This window comes from Anomalospiza imberbis, unplaced genomic scaffold (genome assembly GCF_031753505.1).
Source record: "Anomalospiza imberbis isolate Cuckoo-Finch-1a 21T00152 unplaced genomic scaffold, ASM3175350v1 scaffold_53, whole genome shotgun sequence".
NCBI lineage: Eukaryota > Metazoa > Chordata > Aves > Passeriformes > Viduidae > Anomalospiza > Anomalospiza imberbis.
The window spans coordinates 669941-694532 of record NW_027100141.1 but is presented as its reverse complement, the minus strand read 5'-3'; the positions used below and the strand labels follow the sequence as shown (position 1 = coordinate 694532).

Below are 24592 nucleotides of genomic sequence, written 5' to 3'. Positions count from 1 at the left end.
AGAATTCCTTCGAAGAAAGGAGACTGGGAGCAGCTGGATCCAATCCCACCTCCAAACTTTATCAAAGGTGTAAAAGATTGGACAGGTGGAATTGAACCTTAATGCAATTTATCCCACAGGATTAACGATGGAATGCTAGATATATTTATATAAATAGAGCTCTGATTGTTTCTGATCATGATTAGAAGAAAGATCCTTATCAGACTTATTTACTCCACAGTATAGAAGCTATAACAATTATTAGAATGTAGTGCTCTGGGAACCAATTTTGACGTCACCAGGGCCTTGCTGGAGTGGTTTGAGCCCATTGCAGGCAGAGCCTCCTGCTCCAGCAGGAACTGCCTTTCCTGTGCCAGGAGCAGGGCAGGTCCCGCTGCAGGAAAAGCCCCAGGCCAGCCCCAGCACAGGGAATGCCGCCGGCACAAGGGCAGAGTTCCATGCTGGGAGCTGTGCCAGGGAGAGCCTGAGGCACCAAAGGCGCCTTGGCAGCAGCAGCTGCTTGCAGGGCATGGCCAGAAGCCTCCCTTGGCAAGCCGGCCTGGTGGCCAGCACTGCAGAGCTGCTGCCTCAGGGCTCATTTCTGGCTGGGCTCTGGAAAGCCACTTCTGCTCCAGGAGCCTGACGGGGAAGCCATTGGCCCCAGCACCTTGGGGACAGGACATTAATGACAAAACTCTTCCTGCCAGCAGAGACAAGGCAGGGGCAGAGGAAAGGGGAGAGCCAGGCCCAGGGGACGGGGCTGGATTGTGGCAGCAGCTCTCTGGCCACAGAGAGAAACAGACAACTTTCCCAGACATGGTACTGGGAAAGACTGTGAGAAGATCAGAGAAAAGAATGAGAAACAATTCTTCTCTTAACTTCCTGCACCTGGTGTTGTGAACACATGGAATGTGTTATGGAGATTTATTTACCAAAGGGTGGTTTCTTAATTAGCCAATGGTGATGGTGTTTTAATTAAAGGACCAATTAGGTCCACTTGTAGTGAACTAGGGTATAAAAAGTAAGGGCTTCTTACTAAAAGAAAATAATCAGCCTTCTGTGAATGCATGGAGTCTGTGTCAATTATTACCTGGCCAGGGACCCCTTGTACCAGCACTGGAATGGTGATGGCTGTGAGGTCACAGCCCCTGCAGCAGCCTGGCTGCCCTCAGCAGACATTCTGGCCAGAAGCATTGTGAGGGCACCCAGCACATCAGAGAACCCACACAACAGGAATTCTGTCCTTGGGGATGAGAGGGTTCCACTGGGCCAGGTTGCACAAGGCTCCTGCTCTTGGAGCATTCCTGGGATGAGAAATTCACTTCTCTGGAAAAGCAGTTGCATTTTTTTGCCATTCTCATTGTAAAATATTTTCTCCTTATAACAAGTTTAACCCACTCTGGTTCAGTTTAAAGATGTGAGAAATGCTGCTGACTTTTAAAAATTTAGAAGGTTTATTAAAAGCTTATAAAAATACAACAGAAGGCTGAATAAGGATGTGAAAAATGAGGTTCAGTCTCCTGGTAAAATTTAAAAATTTATTAAAGGACAATAGGAGACAAAGGTAATAAAGCAAAGATTTATGGCTCAGTGCTTGACATTCTGCCAAGAGCACCCCTGCTATTTCAGAGATGCCCTTTACATACCCTTTCTATTGCATCAGCCTGCTGCATATCCATAAACAATGATGCATATTTAAACTTTTCCCCAAACTAGTTTACATGTTCCAAAAACTATTTAGCACGTCTCCTCCTTGGGTCTGCCTTTTTAGAGCACGCACATTTCCTGGCTGTGGTTTTAGTCTGTTCTTGTATCACCTCCAGTTTGGGCTTTGGTCCATATTTTCTACAGACAGTGGGTGCTGATAACTGGCATGTCAGCAGCAGGGGTCTCCATCATATGTTCACTGGATGCTATCCCAGACAAGCAGGCAGTTCCATTACCACAAGCATGACTATATCAGCTATTTCACTACTGAGTTTAGTTAATAAAAGAAATAAAAACTATATCTTTATAGCAAAATTACTTTAACATTATACATATAGCATCCATTTCAATATTTTCAAAAAGCCAGTATTATAATATATATTTATACATATTATATATGACCCTCTTTGCCAGAGTGCAGCCAGTTCTCTGAGCAAAGCAGGTCCCAGGTGAGTGTGGAGAGACAGGATGGGCTTGGGGAATGTGGAGCAAGGTGGTCCACACTGGGTGAGACCTCAAGGCACAGCTTCTCTGAGCAGGCCAGACCTCCTTAGGAGAGTGCCTGGGTCAGTATCCATCACAAAATGCTGCAATCACCTCTTCCCTAATGTTATATGTAACAGGTATAATTCGCGCCATTTTCTTGCTTCATATATATATAATGTTAAATAGTTGTTAGGATGTACCTCTTGGCATTAGAAGCCCCCCCCTTCTCAGGCAAAACTAAGTGTGTGTTGAAACCTGATTTACAAGCAAGGAGATGTGGCTCGCCAGGAGATGGGCCTTATCTGAGGCGATATGGAGACACCCAGGCGCTGATCATCGCGTGAACGACCCGAGATGGACATCAGGATCATCCCCCCAGGCCGATACATGTGAATACTCTGTTCCCGTAAATTTCATCAAGAGTTTCCACTACACCAGACTTTGAATTTCTCTACCTTGTGCCGAGAAGGAAATCTCCTCAACTTATGGGACTTTAAATGAAACAAAGGACTAAATGCCGAAATCCTGGCCTCAGGCAAAATTTTCCCTATAAAAATCGCTTGTACCAGGATAGTGGTGTGGAGGCATAGAGTGAAACCTCTGCTGAGGCTGATCTCTGTGTCTTGCACTCAGCGCCGATCCCGGGCTCGGCACTGTCCTTTTCCGTGTGGCTGGCTAAGTTAGATCTCTATTGCTAAAATAAATTATTTTTATTTTTATTAATTTGGCTGGATCATTTTTCATTTATAACACCTAAAGAGAAGAGTAATAAAATACACTCTTTAAAATAGAAATGCATATTTCTTAGAAGGCTATTGAAATAATTCTCCATAACTGCAGCAGGAAACCTTCCTAACCAGACCAGAGGGAAATCAAGGCAGAGCCATGGTTTTTTTAGGACTTGTTTGATCCTCATGAGCCCCGTGGAGCATTTGGAGCTGAGCCCTGGAACCTCAGGGCCTGAGAGTAGATTGCACAAACCTTTCCAGGAGTCAAAGTCAGAGTAAAAACCCAAAGTTTCTCGAAGCATTAATGGGACCCACTGAGGTCCATCCCCAACACAGGCTCCTCATGGACTCCTTGGAGGAGAGAATTAGAGGCTGGGATGGCACAAAAACCTCTCAGAGACTCAAAGATGCACAAAAACCTCTCAGTGTGGAAAGGAAAATCCAAAGTAACTGAAAAAAGTTGGGTATCTCAATACATCAATGAGCCCCTCTGAGTGTCAGCGCAAAGCTCTCAAGGGACTCGTTAAAGCTGATAATTGGGGCCATGATTGCACAAACCTCTCACAGAGTCTGGATCAAAAGGGAAACACCAAGTAACTTAAAAGAACTGAAGTACCTTGAAGCATTAATGAGCCCCACTGAGTGTTGTTCCTGACAAAGCCTCTCTAGGGACTAATTACAGCAGATAATTGGAGGCCATGACTGCACAAAGCTCTCAGAGACTCCAAGGCAAAAGCCAAAGCCAAAGTGCTTTGAAAAACCTGCAGTCCCTGGGAGCATGAAGGAGCCCCCAGGGCCATTGCTGAGCAAGGCTCCCCAGGGACTCCTTCCAGCAGATCCTTGAGGCCACTGGGATGTGGGCTAGGGGGGGATGCTGAGGGCAGGACAAGGGGGTGAGAGTGCCCAGCCTGGCTGGGGCTGTGCCAGGAGGCCCCAGTGCCTCAGGACAAGGTGTCTCCTGACAGCCCTTGGTGGCACAGACCCTGCTGTGCCCCAGGGCACCAGGACTTGGCTTCTCTTTGTCCCCACCTGTCATCAGTGCCTCCAGTTCTCTGCTCTGCCTGGGGCCTGGGGACACTTCTCAGCCGTGTCCCTCAGTGGAACCCATTAAAAGCCAAAGAAACTTTGGAATTGGATTCTGACTTGGAGCTCTGGAGAGGTTTCTGCAGCTCCCTCTCAGGGCCTGATGTTCAGGGCCTGAGCACAAAGCCCCAGAGGGTCATTAAAGTCCTTGTGCTGTGTCTGTGCTGCTGAGCTGGGCCGGGCTCCTGGCACAGAGGGTGATCCTGGTAACCAAGGAGAGCTTCAAAAGCACATTTCTCTGGATGAGCAGCTCTTCTCCCAGCCCAGCAGGGCTGGGGCACTGCCTGCAGCCAGACAGAGGCACAGAGAGCTTCCATCAGTCAGGGCTGGGAAGGTGCTGAGAAGTGCCTGGGGCAGAATCCCTGGCAGCCCTTGGCACAAGAACCTCTGGCTGCAGGACAATGCAGCTGCAGCTCCTGGAGTGATCTCCTACAGCTGGAACATCCCAATGCCCACAGACCCTGTGAGTACATTCTCTGATCATCTCTTGTGCAGAGCAGCCAGGGGTGCCCAGGGCTGTCCTGCAGAGCAGGGTCCTGCAGCCCAGGGCGCTGTGCTGGGCCAGGGACTCTGCTGCCTGCCAGGGACAGCTCTCAGCCGGCCCGGGGAGCTGCTCCCAGCGCTGGAGAGAAGCTGTGGGGGGAAGGAGCCACCCTGAGCAGGGCAGGTGCTGCTGCTGAGAGCTGCTGGCTGGGGCAGGGCTGGTCCCAGCTCCAGAGCAGCCTGGGCACAGCTCCAGAGGACACTTCCCAAAGAAGGTAAACCTGGGATTGCTGTAAAGGTCAGGAGCTTTCCTGAGAGTGCTTTTAATTTCCTGCTTGGTGAAGGTTGAGACAGAATAATTTTTGCTTTTCATTCATTGTCCATATATTAGTAGTTCTGGAAATTATTATTTTGTAGTTATAAAACTATAACCCTTACTTAACACTATTAAACAGTCAATTAACTCTATTAACCTACTATTATATACTTATATTACTATAATCCTTAATTTACTCCAGTACATTTCCTAACCTTTCTCCTAGGTTTTAGAACAATAAGCTGACGGTCAAAATACATTCCTGAAATACTGCCTCTCCTGACTTGTCACTGTCCTTTCTGCCTGAGCAGGCCCCCATGTGCAGCCACAGCCAATGTCCAACAGCAGCTCCATCAGCCACTTCCTCCTGCTGGCACTGGCAGACACGCGGCAGCTGCAGCTCCTGCACTTCTGCCTCTTCCTGGGCATCTCCCTGGCTGCCCTCCTGGGCAACGGCCTCATCATCAGCGCCGTAGCCTGCGGCCACCACCTGCACACGCCCATGTTCTTCTTCCTGCTCAACCTGGCCCTCAGCAACCTGGGCTCCATCTGCACCACTGTCCCCAAAGCCATGCACAATTCCCTCTGGGACACCAGCACCATCTCCTACTCAGGATGTGCTGCTCAGCTTTTTCTGATTATCTTCTTCCTTGGAACAGAGCTTTCTCTCCTGACCATCATGTGCTACGACCGCTACGTGTCCATCTGCAAACCCCTGCACTACGGGACCCTCCTGGGCATCAGAGCTTGTGCCCACATGGCAGCAGCTGCCTGGGCCAGTGCCTTTCTCAATGCTCTGCTGCACACGGCCAATACATTTTCCCTGCCCCTGTGCCATGGCAATGCCCTGGGCCAGTTCTTCTGTGAGGTGCCCCAGATCCTCAAGCTCTCCTGCTCCAAAACTCACCTCAGGGAACTTGGACTTCTTGCTGTTAGTGTGTGTTTCGCATTTGGTTGTTTTGCGTTCATTGTTTTCTCCTATGTGCAGATCTTCAGGGCCGTGCTGAGGATCCCCTCTGAGCAGGGACGGCACAAAGCCTTTTCCACCTGCCTCCCTCGCCTGGCCGTGGTCTCTCTGTTTATCAGCACTGCAGTGTTTGCCTACCTGAAGCCCCCCTCATCTCGTCCCCATCCCTGGATCTGTCAGTGTCAGTTCTGTACTCAGTGGTGCCTCCAGCCCTGAACCCCCTCATCTACAGCCTGAGGAACCAGGAGCTCAAGGCTGCAGTGTGGACACTGATGACTGGATGCTTTCAGGAACATTAAACTGCTAGTCAAGTTCTGCAAATCACTTGTAATAAAAAGAATCTTTGATACTTCTTGTTGGATTCATTTGGTAGGTTTTTTTATTTTTCTTTTTTCATATTGTCCACAAAGAAATGTTATTGTTTGTGCCATTTCTCACTTTGTTTCTCCCCACCTTCCCTGTGGCTGTGTCAATGAGGGGCTGCACTCTCGGTGGCTTTAAATGAACTCAAGGAACTCCCAGCAAAGTTTTCTGCAGAGATGCCCTTTTGTTGCCTTCTCTGGAGCTGCAGCAGCAATGTCTGTGTGCAGAGTTGGGGCAGATCAGTGCTGGCACAGCAGCTGTGCCCAGCAGCAGCAGCACTTGGTGTTGCCAGTGCTGCTCCTGTGGCCCTGCCCCGCTGCCCTGGTGGCCCTGGTGTTGCTGCAGGGCCTGAGTGCTCTCGGGGCCGGGCACAGTCCTGGGGGTGGCAGTGCCGGGGCTGCAGCAGGGACAGCCCATGAGCGCTGCTGGGGCAGCGCTGACGCCTCAGGCCAGGGCCGGGGGGCTCCAGGCTCCTTGCCCAGGCTCTCTCAAGAACACGGCCAGGCCAATGCTCAGCACAGAAAACCCCCGTGAGCAGCCCCAGGCTGGCCGTGGGCAGGCTGGGGGCAAACAGCATGGCTGGTGCTCTACAAGGGCCCTGGGGGAGACGGGAAGGAGCAGCAGAGCAGGGGCTGATCCATCCCCAGTGCGCTGGACAGCCCAGGGCAGCGTCCCAGAGCGTCCTGATGGAGCTGCCAACAACATCCCCCCTCTGCAGCCCTGGCCTCTCCCCCAGCTCACACAGGTGCCGCATCATTGCAGGCACAGCCACGGCAGCGCTGGCTCAGGAGCCCCTGTTTGCATTGCACACAGCAGGCGGGAGCACCCCCATGCTGCTGCTGTGGGGACATGAACCTGAGGGAGCATAAATGCCATCAGCCCCTGGGCCAGGAAGGGCTGGGGGACGCCAGGGAAACCACTCAGCTTTGTCCTGGCCTCTGCAGTCAGCCAGAAAGTTTGTTCCCATCAGCTGGGAGTTTCCTGTCCCACTGCAGACGCTGTTGCTCAGAGCCAGGGCTGCCTGGCAGCCACCCCCAAACTGCACTGAGCGTTTCCTTTGCTTCTCCTTTGCTTTCTTTTTCCTTCCCTAGTACATATTTCTTCCCATTGCCCACTACTGTTCCCTCCCCTGCAAACAGCCCATCCCTGTTTGCCCTTTCCTGTCTGGCCCCACTCCCCATCCCAGTTCCTGACTTGGCACCATGGGAATGGCCCTTGGGGAGCAGGATCATCCCACAGGTGCTGCAGGAATTGTCTGCAGGCTCCTGCAGTGCCTCGTGCTGCTCCCTTGCCAGAGGCAGCCCAGGCCAGGGGGGCACATCTGGGCTGCTGTGTCTGGCTGTGGGGCTGCCTGTTCTGGGCAGTGAGGAGGGGCTGCAGAGGCTCTGCAGGACTGACAGGATGGGCTTTGGGGCTGTGAGGAGAAGCTGAGGGACCTGGGCTGCTGGAGCTTCTGAAGAGGAGGCCCAGGGCTCCTCCTGCAACTGCTCCAAGGGTGGTTTCAGAGAATCCCAGAATCAACAAGGCTGGAAAAGACCTTGGAGATCATCAAGTCCAACCAGTGCCCTGACACTGCCTTGTGTCCCATGAGCCTCCTCTTCTCCAGGATAAACAACCCCAGCTCCCTCAGCCGCTCCTCAAAGGAATTGTGCACCTGACCCCTCACCAGCCTTGTTGCCCTTCTCTGGACACGCTCCAGCCCCTCCAGGTCCTTCCTAAATTGGGGGGCCCAGAACTGGACACAGCACTCGAGGTGCTGCCCAACCAGTGCTGAGCACAGGGGAAGAATCACTGCCCTGCTCCTGCTAGCCACTCCATTCCTGATCCAGGCCAGGAGCCATTGGCCTTCTTGGCCACCTGGGCACACTGCTGGCTCATGTCCAGCCTGCTGTCCATCAGTCCCTGCAGGTCCCTTTCTGCCGGGCTGCTGTCCAGCCACTCTGTCCCCAGCCTGTAGCGCTGCAGGGGTTGTTGTGGCCAAAGTGCAGGACCCGGCACATGGACTTGTTAAACCTCACCTGGTTGGATTTGGGCCCTGGATCCAGCCTATCCAGGGCCCTGTGCAGAGCTGTCCAGCAGATCCATACTCACAGCCAGCTTGGTGTCATCTGCAAATTTGCTGATGTTGGACTCAATCCCCTCATCCAGATCATCCATGCAGACATTGAAATCCACGCTGGCTGGCTCTGATGCCTCGGCCATCCTGTGGGTGCCCTGTGATGGCACTCAGGGTGATCTGTTCCAGAACCTTGCCAGGCACCGAGGTCAGGCTGACAGGCCTGGAGTTCCCCAGATCCTCCTCCCAGCCCTTCTTGGGGATGGGCTCACACTGGCACCTCCAGTGCTCTGGGACCTCCCTGGTGAGCCAGGACTGATGGTAAATGATGGAGAGCAGCTTGGGGAGCTCATCCACCAGCTCCCTCACCCCCTAGGATGGATCCCATCTGATCCCATACACCTGTGAGCATCTGAGTGGCCCAGCAGGTCACCAGCTGCTTCCTCCTGGATTAGGGGCTGTTCTGCTCTCTGTGCCCAACTACCAGCTCAGGAGAACTCTTGACCTGAGGACAACCTGTCCTAATATTGAAAATTGGTGCAAACAAGGTGTTAAGTAGCTTGGCCTTTTCCTTATCTTTAGTTACTATATTCTCCACTGCATCCAGTAAAGAGTAGAGGTTCTCCTTATCCTACCTTTTGTTATAAATCTTTTATAAGAACATGTTTTATTCTTTTTACAGAAGCTGCCATGATAAGCTCTAATTGAGATTTCACCTCTCAACTTCTCTTTCTGCATGGCATAACAACATCCTTAAACACTTCCTGAGTTGCTGGTCCTTTTTTCCCTTGAGTTCGCACAAAAGCTCCATGGGCAGCCAGGGCAGTCATTTTCCTCACCAGCTCATCTATTGCCACACTGGCACAGGCTGCTCCTTCCCCCTTAAGATTACTTGCGTGAAATGTGTCCATCCACCCTGGACCCCTTTGTTTTTAAGGGCTGTTTCCCATTAAAAAATCAGTACCTGATTCAGTACTCCCCAAATCTGCATCCTACATAGGCCAAAGTCTGCCCTTCCTAATTCCAGTGTGGCAGTTTTGTTGCTGCCCCTCCTTCTTTCACAGATCATTGAAAACTTGATTATTTCATGGTCACTGTGCCCCAGGCAGCCTCCGACCCCCACATCTGCCACCAGCCCTTCTCTGTTTGTGAGCAGCAGGAGACAGAGCTTTCCTTGGCAGTGGAGTGTTACCAAAAATTCGGTAAAACAGAAAACTCCTTCACACCAATGCAGCATTAAGAAGCAGCATTCTTTATTCAGCCGGGTGCACGGGGGATAGCTCCTCCCAAAGCCGAGCATGCCGAGTGCAGGAAAGTTTCTGTTCATATTCTGTATTTTGCACACATATTCACTGATTGTCCTGGACCAAACACACATCTGATAATCATTTCCCCAAAATCATTAACATATTTCCCCTCCCCTTTACCCATGCTCTCTTCTGTCCTGGGGGTCTCTTTCGTGGTCCCTGGTGGTCGTGGACCCCAATGTTCCCATGGGCCTGGCTGAGCGGGCAGGACACTGAGGCTGGTGAACTTCCAGTTCCCCTTCCGACACAATGGGCATTGTGTGGTTTCCATAGGCCTGGGGTTTTGGAGAACAAGCTCCAGGTGTCAGCTCACCTGGTGGAGACAATTTATCATCTGGTAACATGAGGTCACAGAGTGGGCTATGACATCACAGAGTGGGTTATGTGAAATCATCAAGCAGCTTTGACATAAACTGCCTCTGTGACATCTGAGATCCTGCTGTGACATCACAGGGCAGAGGTCTGACATTACAGAGCAGGCTATAACATCACAGAGGGGCTGTGTGACATCCCAGGAGGGCTGTGTGAGGTCACTGGGTTGGTCACTCTGCCCCAGCTCCCCCTCACAGTTTCTCCCAACAAGTCCAATGCTGTTCATGCCCAGTGGGGTCCCTGTCCCCTGGTATCCCCCCGGTCCACCTGGAGCCACAGCCCCCACCAAAGGATGTTCCACAGGATCCCCCCCAGTGCCTGACATGGGGAAAAGGGACCAGGGCTGTGTGACCATGACATCAAGGACGTGGATTATCCAGGTCCCTGTGGCCTGGGTTGGGTTCCCCAGGGCAGGAAAGATGTCTGGCAGCTGGAGCAGGGTTAGGGAAGGGCCTCCAAGGTGGGGCTGGAGCCCTTGGGCTGTGAGCAGAGGCTGAGGGAGCTGGGCTTGTCCAGCCCCGAGCAGGGAAGGCTGAGGGGCTCCTCATCCCAGCCTGGCAGTGCCAGCGAGGAGGGGATGGAGAACACAGAGCCAGGCTCTTCACCGGGGGCCGGGTGGGAGACAGAAGCCAAATGCAGTCTGACCTCCCTTCTCCATCCACCACTGACAGCTTTGGAAATCAGGAATTGTTTGAGCTGTTTTGCCTCCACTCCAGGACGAGCATCCTGATACAAGAACTTAATTGTGTTTATATCTATCACAGAACCACATTTGTCTAAAATTAGTTTTAGTATGCAAGTCACTTGTGGATGGTGGACTCATCAGACACTGCTGGGACGTTGCACATTGCTCAGGGAAGAGTGTGATTGTTATTGAATTGTGTCCTGTTCAACCATGGTCTGTTGGCCATGAAGAGAAACTTTCTGTGCCTCTGAGTCTCACCAGGTCCTGACCCCCAAAGGACACAAACCTGATGAGTTGTGGTTCCCATTCCAGTGGTGGCACTTGGACCTCCCTCCATCCCCAGAGCAGAGCTCCCTTGTCCCAGAAAGTCCCTGGCAAAGGAGGGATGAAGGAAACAGGACAGGCTGTGGGGATCAGGGGCAGGGCACAGCCAGAGAGAAGAATGACTTTTGCATTTGATGGAGCTGTGCCTTCCCTTGGGTTTGTTGGCTGAAAAGAAATGAACATCTCTCTGTGTCTGGAGCAGCTCATTCTCCAAGGAAAGCAGGGGGAGTTGGAGCCAAGGAGCTGAAACCTGCAGGTGCAGCCTGGGCTGGAGGGAGCTCAGATTTGCACAAGGCTGCTCTGACTGCCAGGGCTTGGATGGGGGAGATGGTGGGGTGGGGGTAGGGACAGAGTCAGATTGATTGTCAGCCATGAAGGGTCTTGATTTTCATATCTGTTCCAACTGCATGAGGAGGTACTTGGATTCAGTGTCAATTGGAGATTGAACTTATCAATGAATTAACAGAAAAAAAAAAACCAACAGGACCTGAAAAACCTTATCTCACTGTCTTTTTAAATATAGTGTATTCACTTGGAATAGACTTCTGAAATTGGTCTAATTTTCCACAAAACATTTTAATGCTTACATTATTCCCAGAGGCTTGGCTTGTTAACCTGTTCTGAACGTTAATGAGCTCTGGGACACTGAATTCCTGAACTGAAGAGCTGGAGGCTCAAGAAGCCTCTGGAGCAGTAAAATTCAGCAGCAGCCTCCAAGTTGCTGAGGATGTCAGCAGCTCCCACTGAGGCCATCCCTGCCCAGAGACCGTGGGGGAATGGGCAGACAAGGAGAGCGTCCCTGGGGCTGGGGCAGCAGAACTCAGAGGCACCAGCGGCTCCAGCTGGGAAATGGAGTGTGGAATGTGGCTGTGAAAGCCCTGCCTGGGCTGTGCCAAGCAGGACACAAAAGCCCTGACCCCCATCCCCCAAACAACTCTCTCAAGGAGACATTTAAGAGGAATTGCAATTGTTTGTGTCCTCTGAGTTGGATGCACTGGAGAAATACCAATAAGAGATTCTCAGGAGCTCCAAACAACAAAACAGCCCTAACTGGGAACTTTAGAAAACCAGAGAAACTTTGGCAAAAGGTTTAATATAACATTTAATTCACACAAAACACTTCTCAAAGCATTAACTTGGCCCATTCGACTTCACAAACTCTAAGTCTGTTCAATTTTAAGTTACTCAAAATTTTCAAGAGGACAGAAATAGAAGTAGACAAAGAAAGAGAGAAAAATAAGATTTAGAGAAGAACACACACAGAGCTACCAACTCATAGATTCCAGTGGCATTCAGATAGAAATTCCAAGAGGAGGTAGGGTCAAGATGTGTGCTTGCCTTGTGCTCAGCCTTAAATACCCCTTGGTGTTCCTGGGCCCTTCCCCAGGTGGGACTTGGGGTCATTTGGTCACTCAGGAGCTGGGCTGGGGGCTCCAGAGGTGGCTGTGGAGCATTGCCTGTGCTGTGCCAGGGACTGGCAGACACTGCTGGGCTGGGATAGAGGCTCTGGGGGGATTGGGGTTCCAGGGCAGGGCAGGGCTGGGGTTCCAGGGCAGGGCAAGGCTGGACCTGCCCCTTCCTCCCCACACATGAAATGTTTCCAGCCAACAATCTCCTCCAGGCTGTCACAACAGGCAATGTTGGAGGTGAAATCCCAGTTCTGGCCATGGGCACCTGCAGGAGAAGGACAGTTCTTTTCCATATGAATGAAAGCCCCAAGTCTTGGCTCATTTCTGGTTTGATTGCCTGGATTTTGTTTGGTTTTGTTGTTTCTTTGTTTCCTTGGTGTGCCTGCAGTGTCCAGTCAGGAGCAGAGTGACTCTTGCCAAGGAACTTTGTGGTGCTGTCGCTTAATATTAAATCTGGTTTTTGCTGATCCCTTGCTGGGGATTTTTTCAGCGCTCTCAAGCCCTCATTGGTAACAGGGTGAAGGAGCCCTGGCCCAGGCTCTGGCCCTGGGGGACACGGGGACGCTGCCTGAGGGTTCCTGTCCCCCTGTCCCACCCCCCATGGCCCCAGCCCCCATCCCCGTGTCAGGCTCTGGGGTCGATCTCGTGGAACATCCTCTGGGGGAGGCTGCGGCGCCGGGGGCGGGGGGACCTGGGGGGACAGGGGACCCCGCTGTGCACGAGCAGCGTTGGACTTCTCTGGGGGAACTGGGAGGGGGAGCTGGGGTGGAGTGACCTCCCCAGTGACCTCACACAGCCCCTGTGATGTCACACAGCTGCCCTGTAATGTCACACAGCCCACTCTGAGATGCAACAGGCCACCTGTGATTTCATACAGGTGTCCTGTGATGTCACAGCCTGCTCTTTGAGGTCCCAGTCTGCTCTGTGATATCACAAAATCTGCCCTGTGATGTCACAGCCCAGCCTGTGATGTCACAGACACCCTGTGATGTCACAGACACCCTGTGATGTCACAGCCAGCTCTATGATGTCACAGCTACCTTTGTGATGTTATGCAGCCTCGCTGTGATGTCACAGCCTGCTCTGTGATGTCACACAATCACAGAATCACAGAATTGCTGGGTTGGAAGAGACCTTTAAGATCATCAAGTCCAGCCCATGCCCTAACACCACCTCAGCTAAACCATGGCACTGAGTGCCACATCCAGTCTTTGTTTAAACACATCCCATGATGGTGACTCCACCACCTCCCTGGACAGACAATTCCAGTAATATATCACCCTTTCCATAAAAAACTTTTTTCCTAATATCCAACCTAAATTTCCCTTGGTGCAGCTTAAGACGCTGTCCTCTGGTCCTGTCAGTTGCTGTGAGGAGAGAGGCCGACCTCTACCTGACTGTAGCCACCTTTCAAGGAGTATGGAGAGTGATAAGGTCATCCCTGAATCTCCTCCATGATAAATGACCCCGCTCTCTCAGGCATTCCTCATAGGTCTTGTGTTCCAGACCCCTCATCAGCCTTGTTGCCCATCTCAGTATAAACTGTTCCATGACCTTACCGGGTACAGAGATCAGGCTGACTGGCCTGTAATTACCAGGATCCTCCTTCCCACCCTTGCTTTGAATGGGCGTCACATTGGGCAGCTTCCAGTCATCTGGGACCTCACCAGTGAGCCAGGGCTGCTGGTAAATGATGGAGAGCGGCTTGGCAAGCTCATCTGACAGCTCCCTCATCACCCTGGGGAGGATCCCATCTGGTCCCATGGATTTATGAACATCCAAGCAGCTCAGAAGTTCTCTGATGGCCTCCTCTTGGATAACAGTGTCCCACTCTGCTCCGTGGCAACATCAACCAGCCCAGGAGGAGAGTTGTCCTGAAGGCAAATTGTCTTCTCACTAAAAACTGAGGCAAAAAAAATGGTGTTGAGCACCTCTGCATTCTCCTCATCTGCAGTTATTAAATTCCCTTCCACATCTAATAAAGAAAAAAGGTTGTTCTTACCCTTCCTTTTACCATTGATATATTTGAAAAAATATTTTTATTAGCCTTTACAGAAGCTGCTATTTTAAGTTCAAACTGAGCTTTGGCCTCCCTAATTTCTTCCCTTCATGCCCTAGAAAGTCCTTTAAATACTACCTGAGAGACCTGACCCTCCTTCCAAAGATGATACATCCTCTTTTTATTCCTAAGTTCCTTCAAAACCTCCTTTCCCATCCACACTGGATGTTTGCCTAGTCGACTCGTCTTTCGGCACACAGGGACAGTCTGTTCCTGTGCCCTCGAGATCTCTGTTTTGAAGCTCGCCCACCTTTCCTGAACGCCTTTGTTTTCAAGGGCTGCTTCCCAAGGAACTCTCTGAATAAGTCTCCTAAGTAGACCAAAGTCTGCCCTCCAAAGTCCAATGTAAAAGTCTTATTAGTGTTCCTCCTGACTTCACCATGAGAATTCTATAATTTCAAGATCACTGTGCCCCAAGTGACCTCCAACCACCACATCTCCCACCAGCCCATCTCTATTTACAAACAACAGATCTAACATAGTCCCTCTCCTGGTGGGCTCACTCACCAGCTGCGACAAAAAATTGTCCTCCACAAACTCTAAAAATTTCCTGGACTGCCTCTTTTCAGCTGTATTGAGTTCCCAGCAGATGTCCAGCAGGTTGAAGTCGCCTACAAGGACAAGGGCTGATGATCCTGAATCATTCTCTAGCTGCTTATAGAATGAGTTGTCCACCTCTTCTTCCCGGTTGGGTGGACGATAACAGACTCCCAGTAGGATGTCAGCCTTGTCGGCCTTCCCCCTAAGTCTCACCCATAGACATTCAACTCCATCATCATTAGTTTCAACACCCACAGCAGCAAAACCCTGCCTAATGTAAAGGGCCACCCCTCCACCTCTTCTCCCTTTCCTGTCTCTCCTGAAGAGCTTGCAGCCATCCAGTGCAGTGCTCCAGCCATGTGAGTCATCCCACCCTGTTTCTGTGATGGCAATTACATCACAGCTCTGCTGCTGCACCATGGCCTCCAGCTCTTCTTGTTTGTTACCCATGCTGTGTGCACTGGTGTACATGCACCTCAGCTGGGCTGCTGATTTCACCCCTAACTCAGGCTTACCACCCACGAGCCTGCTTCCAGACAAACCAGCTGCATCTCCCTCCCTCTTCAGACCTAGTTTAAAGCCCTCTCAACAAGTTCTGCCAGTTCATGAGCTAAAATTCTTCTGCCCTTCACAGAAAGATGGAGCCCATCTGGTCCAAGGAGGCCAGGTGATGTAAAAGTTTCCCCATGATTAAAGAATACCAAATTTTGTCGATGACACCAACCCTTGAGCCACTCGTTGATAATGTGAGCTCTCCTATTGCTTTCAGCGTTTTTCTCAGACTCCCAAGGGACTGAGGAAAAGACTGTGTGTGCCCCTGTCCTATTAACCACCTGACCCAATGCCCTAAAGTCCCTTTTAATTGCCCTGACACTCCTCTTTTCAATCTCATCACTGCCAGCCTGGGGTATCAGCAGTGGGCAATAATCAGAGGGCTGAATCAGCCCAGGCAGTGTGTCAGTGATATCCCGTACCCGGGCCCCAGGGAGGCAGCAGACCTCTCTGTGGGGTGGGTCTGGTCGACATATGGGGCCCTCTGTTCCCCTCAGGAGGGAGTCACCCACCACGATTACCCTTCTTTCCTTTTTGATGTTAGAGGTGCTGATCTGTCTCACAGATGAATCATAATTGGGAGGCTCACTGGGCAGATAATTTTCTTCTAAACCATCTGGCTGACTCTCCAGATCCAGGGGATCATACCGAATCTGAAGTGGCACCTGGCTTGAGAGAGGGGGTTGGGAGGGATTTTTATTATCACCTCCTCGAGTAGGTATGCACTCCCACTCCCTTCATCAGCCAGGTGTCCTTCTGTAGCCTGACAGTGGGAGGTGTGGGAGACAGCGGGAACCAAGGAGAGCATTGCTGCCCTGCCAGACCTCATGGAACCAAGGATCCATTGTGACACTGCAGGGCCCTGGGGCACCACGGTGCCATTGTGACACTGCAGGGCCCAAGGATCCAAGGGACTTTGTGACACCAGAGGGACATTGTGACACTGGGAGGCCTCATGGAATCATGGAGACCATTGGGACACTCTGGGGCCTCATGGAACCGTGGTGACACCAAGTTGTCTGGGGGTGTTGATCTGCTGGAAGGCAGGAGGGCTCTGCACAGGGCCCTGGAAAGGCTGGATCCAGGGCCCAAATCCAACAAGGTGAGGTTTAACAAGTCCAAGTGCCAGGTCCTGCACTTTGGAAACAACAACCCCTGCAGCGCTACAGGCTGGGGACAGAGTGGCTGGACAGCAGCCAGGCAGAAAGGGACCTGCAGGGACTGATGGACAGCAGGCTGGACATGAGCCAGCAGTGTGCCCAGGTGGCCAAGAAGGCCAATGGCTCCTGGCCTGGATCAGGAATGGTGTGGCCAGCAGGACCAGGGCAGTGATTCTTCCCCTGTGCTTAGCAGTGGTTGGGCAGCACCTCGAGTGCTGTGTCCAGTTCTGGGCCCCCCAATTTAGGAAGGACATGGAGGGGCTGGAGCATGTCCAGAGAAGGGCAACAAGGCTGGTGAGGGGTCTGGAGCACAAGTCCTGTGAGGAGCGGCTGAGGGAGCTGGGGTTGTTGATCCTGGAGAAGAGGAGGCTCAGGGGAGACAAGGTGGTGTCAGGGCACAGGCTGGACTTGATGGTCTCCAAGGTCTTTTCCAGCCTTGCTGATTCTGGGATTCTGTGAAACCACCCTTGGAGCAGTTGCAGAAGGAGCCCTGGGCCTCCTCTTCAGAAGCTCCAGCAGCCCAGGTCCCTCAGCTTCTCCTCACAGCCCCAAAGCCCATCCTGTCAGTCCTGCAGAGCCTCTGCAGCCCCTCCTCACTGCCCAGAACAGGGAGCCCCACAGCCAGACACAGCAGCCCAGATGTGCCCCCCTGGCCTGGGCTGCCTCTGGCAAGGGAGCAGCACGAGGCACTGCAGGAGCCTGCAGACAATTCCTGCAGCACTTGTGGGATGATCCTGCTCCCCAAGGGACGATCCCATGGTGCCAAGTCCGGAACTGGAATGGGGAGCGGGGCCAGAGAGGAAAGGGCAAACAGGGATGGGCTGTTTGCAGGGGAGGGAACAGGGCTGGGCAATGGGAAGGAATAGTAGCAAGAAGATTTAAAAAAAGCAAAGGTGAAGCCAAGGAAACGCTCAGTGCAGTTTGGGGGTGGCTGCCAGGCAGCCCTGTCTCTGAGCAGCAGCGTCTGCAGTGGGACAGGAAACTCCCAGCTGATGGGAACAAAATTTCTGGCTGGCTGCAGAGGCCAGGATAAAGCTGAGTGGTTTCCCTGGCGTCCCCCAGCCCTTCCTGGCCCCAGGGACTGATGGCATTTGTGCTCCCTCAGGTTCATGTCCCCACAGCAGCAGCATGGGGGTGCTCCCGCCTGCTGTGTGCAATGCAAACAGGGGCTCCTGAGCCAGCGCTGCCGTGGCTGTGCCTGCAAGGATGCGGCACCTGTGTGAGCTGGGGGAGAGGCCAGGGCTGCAGAGGGGGGATGTTGTTGGCAGCTCCATCAGGACGCTCTGGGACGCTGCCCTGGGCTGTCCAGCGCACTGGGGATGGATCAGCCCCTGCTCTGCTGCTCCTTCCCGTCTCCCCCAGGGCCCTTGCAGAGCACCAGCCATGCTGTTTGCCCCCAGCCTGCCCACGGCCAGCCTGGGGCTGCTCACGGGGGTTTTCTGTGCTGAGCATTGGCCTGGCCGTGTTCTTGAGAGAGCCTGGGCAAGGAGCCTGGAGCCCCCAGGCCCTGGCCTGAGGCGTCAGCGCTGCCCCAGCAGTGCCCATGGCCTGTCCCTGCTGCAGCCCCGGCACTGCCACCCCCAGGACTGTGCCCGGCCCCGAGAGCACTCAGGCCCTGCAGCAACACCAGGGCCACCAGGGCAGCGGGGCAGGGCCACAGGAGCAGCACTGGCAACACCAAGTGCTGCTGCTGCTGGGCACAGCTGCTGTGCCAGCACTGATCTGCCCCCAGCTCTGCACACAGACATTGCTGCTGCAGCTCCAGAGAAGGCAACAAAAGGGCATCTCTGCAGAAAACTTTGCTGAGACATCCTTTAGTTCCTTTAAAGCCACCGTGAGTGCAGCCCCTCATTGAAACTTTCTGTGGCCAGAGGGAATGTGGAGGGAAAAAAAAGGAGAAATGGCATAAACAATGACATTTCTTTGTGGTCAATATTGCAAAAAAAGTAAAGGAAAGCAAAAAAAAAATTACAACCAAACCAACAAGAAGTATCAAAGATGACTTTTATTTCAAGTGATTTGCATAAACTGGCCAGCAGTTTAATGTTCCCGAAACCATCCAGTCACCAGTCTCTTCACTGCAGCCTTGAGCTCCTGGTTCCTCAGGCTGTAGATGAGGGGGTTCAGGGCTGGAGGCACCACCGAGTACAGAACTGACAGGGCCAGATCCAGGGATGGGGAGGACATGGAGGGGGGCTTCATGTGAGCAAATATGCCTGTGCTGAGGAACAGAGAGATCACGGCCAAGTGAGGGAGGCAGGTGGAAAAGGCTTTGTGCCATCCCTGCTCAGAGGGGATCCTCAGCACGGCCCGGAAGATCTGCACATAGGAGAAAACAATGAACAAAAAACAGCCAAATGCCAAACAGGCACTAACAGCAATGAGCCCAAGTTCCCTGAGGTGGGATTTGGAGCAGGAGAGTTTGAGGATGTGTGGGATTTCACAGAAGAACTGGCCCAGGGCATTGCCATGGCACAGGGGCAGGGAAAATGTATTGGCCGTGTGCAGCAGTGAATAGAGAAAGGCACTGGCCCAGGCAGCTGCTGCCATGTGGGCACAAGCTCTGCTGCCCAGGAGGGTCCCGTAGTGCAGGGGTTTGCAGATGGACACGTAGCGGTCGTAGCACATGATGGTCAGCAGGGAAAGCTCTGCTGAGATGAAGAACAGAAAGAAAAAGAGCTGTGCAGCACATCCTGTGTAGGAGATGGTGCTGGTGTCCCAGAGGGAATTGTGCATGGCTTTGGGGACAGTGGTGCAGATGGAGCCCAGGTCGCTGAGGGCCAGGTTGAGCAGGAAGAAGAACATGGGCGTGTGCAGGTGGTGGCCGCAGGCTACGGCGCTGATGATGAGGCCGTTGCCCAGGAGGGCAGCCAGGGAGATGCCCAGGAAGAGGCAGAAGTGCAGGAGCTGCAGCTGCCGCGTGTCTGCCAGTGCCAGCAGGAGGAAGTGGCTGATGGAGCTGCTGTTGGACATTGGCTGTGGCTGCACATGGGGATCTGTAAGAACAGTAATCATGGAATAGCTGGGTTTGGAGAGGACTTTAAATATCCTAGCACAGCTTTGGGGCACTTTGTCCCAGTGCCTGCCCAGGGTTCTGCTGCCTGGAGCTGTCCCTGCCAGCAGCTGCTTCCCTGTGCCCAGGGCTGGGCCCTGCCAGTGCTGACAGAGCCCAGCCCAGTTCTGGGGGCTCAGCTCTGCCCTGCAGACCCCTCCCAGCTCAGGCACAGCCCAGGGGCAGCTCTGGCTCTGCAGGCTGTGATGGCAACGTCAGAGCAACCCTGAGGAGGCTGGAAAAGTGACACTGATGCTGCCTCTAAGGGGCCCTCTGCTCATTTTTGTCACTCCTGCTTTAATCATATCTGAGAGAAAACTTCTTTATTTTTCTCAACCGGAACTGGGACATGAATATCTATGTGCAATGTCCCATCCAAGCAACCTAGAGCAGTAGATTAAAAAACAGGATTTTCCCTTTTTTGTAGCCCATGACTTACTGTGCTCCCTGTATAATCTGCTTGGAAATGTTCTGGAGTTAAAGCCCATGCTGGGAGCAGTCCTGACCAATGCAGCATCCTCACCACACAAGGAGAACATTTCCAAGCCTTACCTACTGTCTCCTTCCACCCACATCTTGTCCCCCAGCGCTGGGAGCAGCTCCCTGGGCCGGCTGAGAGCTGTCCCTGGCAGGCAGCAGAGTCCCTGGCCCAGCACAGCGCCCTGGGCTGCAGGACCCTGCTCTGCAGGACAGCCCTGGGCACCCCTGGCTGCTCTGCACAAGAGAGGATCAGAGAATGTACTCACAGGGTCAGTGGGCATTGGGATGATCCAGCTGTAGGAGATCACTCCAGGAGCTGCAGCTGCATTGTCCTGCAGCCAGAGGTTCCTGTGCCAAGGGCTGCCATTGATTCTGCCCCAGGCACTTCTCAGCACCTTCCCAGCCCTGACTGATGGAAGCTCTCTGTGCCTCTGTGCTGTGCCCGGGCTGGCTGCAGGCAGTGCCCCAGCCCTGCTGGGCTGGGAGAAGAGCTGCTCATGCAGAGAAATGTGCTTTTGAAGCTCTCCTTGGTTACCAGGATCACCCTCTGTGCCAGGAGTCCGGCCCAGCTCAGCAGCACAGACACAGCACAAGGACTTTAATGACCCTCTGGGGCTTTGTGCTCAGGCCCTGAACATCAGGCCCTGAGAGGGAGCTGCAGAAACCTCTCCAGATCTCCAAGTCAGAATCCAACTCCAAAGTTTCTTTGACTTTTAATGGGTCCCACTGAGGGACACGACTGAGAAAGTGTCCCCAGGCCCCAGGCAGAGCAGAGAACTGGAGGCACTGATGACAGGTGGGGACCAAGAGAAGCCAAGTCCTGGTGCCCTGGGGCACAGCAGGCTCTGTGCCACCAAGGGCTGTCAGGAGACACCTTGTCCTGAGGCACTGGGGCCTCCTGGCACAGCCCCAGCCAGGCTGGGCACTGTCAGCCCCTTGTCCTGCCCTCAGCATCCCCCCCTAGCCCACATCCCAGTGGCCTCAAGGATCTGCTGGAAGGAGTCCCTGGGGAGCCTTGCTCAGGAATGGCCCTGGGGGCTCCTTCATGCTCCCAGGGACTGCAGGTTTTTCAAAGCACTTTGGCTTTGGCTTTTGCCTTGGAGTCTCTGAGAGCTTTGTGCAGTCATGGCCTCCAATTATCTGCTGTAATTAGTCCCTGGAGAGGCTTTGTCAGGAACAACACTCAGTGGGGCTCATTAATGCTTCAAGGTACTTCAGTTCTTTTAAGGTACTTGGTGTTTCCCTTTTGATCCAGACTCTGTGAGAGGTTTGTGCAATCATGGCCCCAATTATCTGTTTTAAGTAGTCCCTTGAGAGCTTTGTACTGACACTCAGTGGGGCTCATGAATGCTTTGAGATACTCAACTTTTCTAAGTTACTTTGGATTTTCCTTTCCACACTGACAGGTTTTTGTGCAATTTGAGTCTCTGAGAGGTTTTTGTGCCATCCTGGCCTCCAGTTCTCTCCTCCAAGGAGTCCATGAGGAGCCTGTGTTGGGGCTGGACCTCAGTGGCACCCATTAATGCTTTGAGACATTTTGTGGTTTTCTTCTTACTTTGACTCCTGGAAAGGTTTGTGCAATCTCCTCTCAGGCCCTGAGGTTCCAGGGCTCAGCTCCAGATGCACCACAGGGCTCATGAGGATCAAACAAATCCTGACAAACCATGGCTGTACTTTGATTTCCCTCTGCTCTAATGCAGTTCATCTGGAAGGCTTCTGTAGTGATTTTGGTTCACCATTTTGAGATTTCTCAGCCAATGCATTAATTTTTGTGGTGGGTTCAGTGTTGGCTAATTACCAGGGCACTCACTGGAATAAACTTACTCATTTCCTGCTCTGAGATAAGATTAGGAGAAAGGGAAAATAGGCTCAAAACTTTAAAAGTGTATAAAGAAAAGTTTATTAACAGTAACTAAAAGAAAGAGTTATATATATAAGAATCAGAACAAAACTTTCCGAACACTTCCCCTCTCCACACAACCTGACAATATAAAGAGACAAAACCTAAAATTCTCTGTTTGTTTACCACCTCTAGAAAAGTTTTTCTTCACTTCACTCAGGGAGAGAAGTTCCTCTTGTTATTATATGGAGACTTCTCCACAAGAAAACAGTTGTCGCATGGCTTTTAATTTCCACTAATTGCAGCTGCTCAGAAAAATCTGCAATCATGAAGTCCCTCCCATTTTTTCACATCTTTTCCCACAGCTGTGTTTATGGGCCATGCCAGCTTATGGGATATTAGTTTAAAGATGAGCTGTTTTAGAGCAAAGGTTCTCTTCATTTATTTCTGAAATCATCTTCATCTCTTGAAAAAGAGTTCTTCTTCTCTCCCTGGGGACATAGGTTCACATCACTCTGCTGTCTTTCATTGTTCAAACTTCTCATGGGATCACAGCTACTTCAACATTTCCTTACATTAGCATGGAGGCCTTTGCTGAACAAGTCATCTCCCAATTCTTTTCAATGTGTTATAGGGAAAAAGAGAGTCTGATGTATCAATTACATCCTTCTCCATAGCTTTACCAGAGGATTTCAGCCCCAAGATGAAGGCATCTCCTCATCCCTCCCATCTGGGACTCAACTTCCTCTTCACTGACCTCGGTGTCTTCATGTTGCTCCTGTGTGTGCCTGCACTTTGTCCTTTTCTCTCCCTCGAGGGAGGATGGAAGCACTGGAAGAGTCAATATCTCAGCCGGGGCCTGCAGATGGTTCCGTGACCCCGGCCGGGCTCGGTACTTGCGGCCGGAGCTGTTTTACCATGGAGGTTTCTGCAGCGGCTGCGCTGGGGCTGTGTCAGGCTGGGCCGTGCTGGGGCAGGGCCAGGATCTCAGCAGCCAGGCCAGAGCACAGCAGCAGCACGGCCGGGGCCCATGGCTTCTCCTCCCCCTGCCTGCTGGTTGCGGGCGAACCCCAAGGGCGGCAGAACCTTGGCCGAGCCGGCCCGGCCCGGGGCTGCTCCTGGGGCCCGGCGGATCCTGGCTGGGCCCGGGCTGGCGGCGGGGCAGGGCTCGGTAGCGGCCAGATGTCAGCAACCGCAGCCACGGCCCGGCCCGGCCTCGGCCCCGCGGCCTCCCCTGCCCTGCCCGGCAGCCGATGGGGCCTGGCGGCTCCCTGGGAAGGGGCCCGGCCCCACGGCAGGAGCCGCCCGGCCTGGCCTGGCTGAGACGGGGGCTGGGCCGGCCTGGTCACCTCTTTGCTGGCCAGAAGGGAAAGAAACCCAGCCAGGCTTCTCCATCTTTAACTTGTGTCTTCACAGAGGCGTGTGCAGTTTCCTTAGAGGTTTAACAGATTGTCAGCTCTCAAAGCTAATTACTGATTGGTTTTTTGTCAGACACCGAGGAAGCTGCTAGCAGCTTCTCTCAGGACATCACTTCTGTGATGAGAAACCACCCCAACAGCACAGAGCACAGAGCTCCTTTGTCCATATGTAGTGGTCATGTGCCCAAGGCCTCAAAATCCCAGCCTGGGACATCTCTGGGCCCTCTCCAAGGTGTTTTCAAATGAAAACATTCAGCTCACTGTCTAAGAAAATCACCGGAGCATAGGGCCAGCCCGACCTGTCTGTCCTGGCTACTTTTGTCTGGGTGCAATTCTCGGATATACGGAATTTGGGAGGCCAAAGTCTAATTTTTGCCATGGTCTTTGGCAAGAAGGCTGTTTTTTATCCCTAGGAAGGAAGGAACAGAGCCCCTCTGTTTCAGGGGCAGATGAGAGGTGACCACTGGAGGCCAAGGCCAGCCAGAGCTGGCAGGTTTTGCTCTGAGAGATACCTTTGCATAGAGGAAATTTTAAGGGAGCTTACCAATTTTGGCAATGGGCATCTGAAAAGAGGGACAGTTCTTTCCCTTAGCAAGGAAAGCACAGAGTCCCAGTGCTCCAGGAGCTGATGAGAGGCAGCCCTTGGCATTCCAACATCAGCCAGACCTGTCAGGTGGCCCTTGGGAGGCCAAGCCAGCCAGACCTGTTCCATGATCCCTCGGTTCCATGGGGCCCCACAGTGTCCCAATGGTCCCTTGCTTCCATGAGGCCCTGTGGTGTCACAATGCCCCCTTGGTGACACGAGGCCCTGAAGGGTCAGAATGGCCTCCATGGTTCCATCAGGCCCCACAGAGTCATAATGGTCTCTGGGTCCATGAAGCCCCGCTGTGTCACCATGGCCCCTTGGTTCCATGGGCTCCAGTGGTGCCACAATGATCTCCTTGCTTCCATGAGGTCCCCACCGTGTCACAGTGATCTCCATGGGAAGGAAAGAACCGAGACCCAGTGTGGCAGGGGCAGCCACCAGAGGCCAAGGCCAGCCAGACTTGACAGTACTGGCAGATTTTGGCTGGGAGCAACCCTTGGATATAGGGAATTTGGGAGGTGGAACCCCAATTTTGGCCATTTCTGCATAGATAAGAAGGATGGTTCTTTTCCACAGGAAGGAAAGCACAGAGCCCAAGTGTTTCAAAGGCAGAAGAGGAGAGAGGTGGCTCCTGGGTGGC

The 24592-nt window shown here is 52.7% G+C and overlaps 3 protein-coding genes across 3 annotated transcripts in view; 1 reads left to right on the top strand and 2 right to left on the bottom strand.

The window, feature by feature from the left end:
- LOC137467193 (zinc finger protein 850-like) overlaps positions 1 to 24592 on the top strand; it is a 528258-nt gene that overhangs the window by 87251 nt on the left and 416415 nt on the right. The gene's annotated exons all lie outside the window — the stretch shown is intronic.
- The window catches only part of LOC137467192 (zinc finger protein 271-like), a 443780-nt gene that overhangs the window by 11714 nt on the left and 407474 nt on the right, over positions 1 to 24592 (bottom strand). Inside the window, exon 5 of the mRNA XM_068178731.1 lies at positions 22072 to 22078. Within this exon, the coding sequence (XP_068034832.1) occupies positions 22072 to 22078 (7 nt within the window). The remainder of the gene's footprint in view (positions 1 to 22071; positions 22079 to 24592) is intronic.
- LOC137467179 (olfactory receptor 14J1-like) lies at positions 18617 to 19214 on the bottom strand. Its single transcript, XM_068178721.1, has one exon. It carries the CDS (start codon positions 19202 to 19204, stop codon positions 18617 to 18619), a length of 588 nt encoding a protein of 195 aa, XP_068034822.1. The 5' UTR covers positions 19205 to 19214.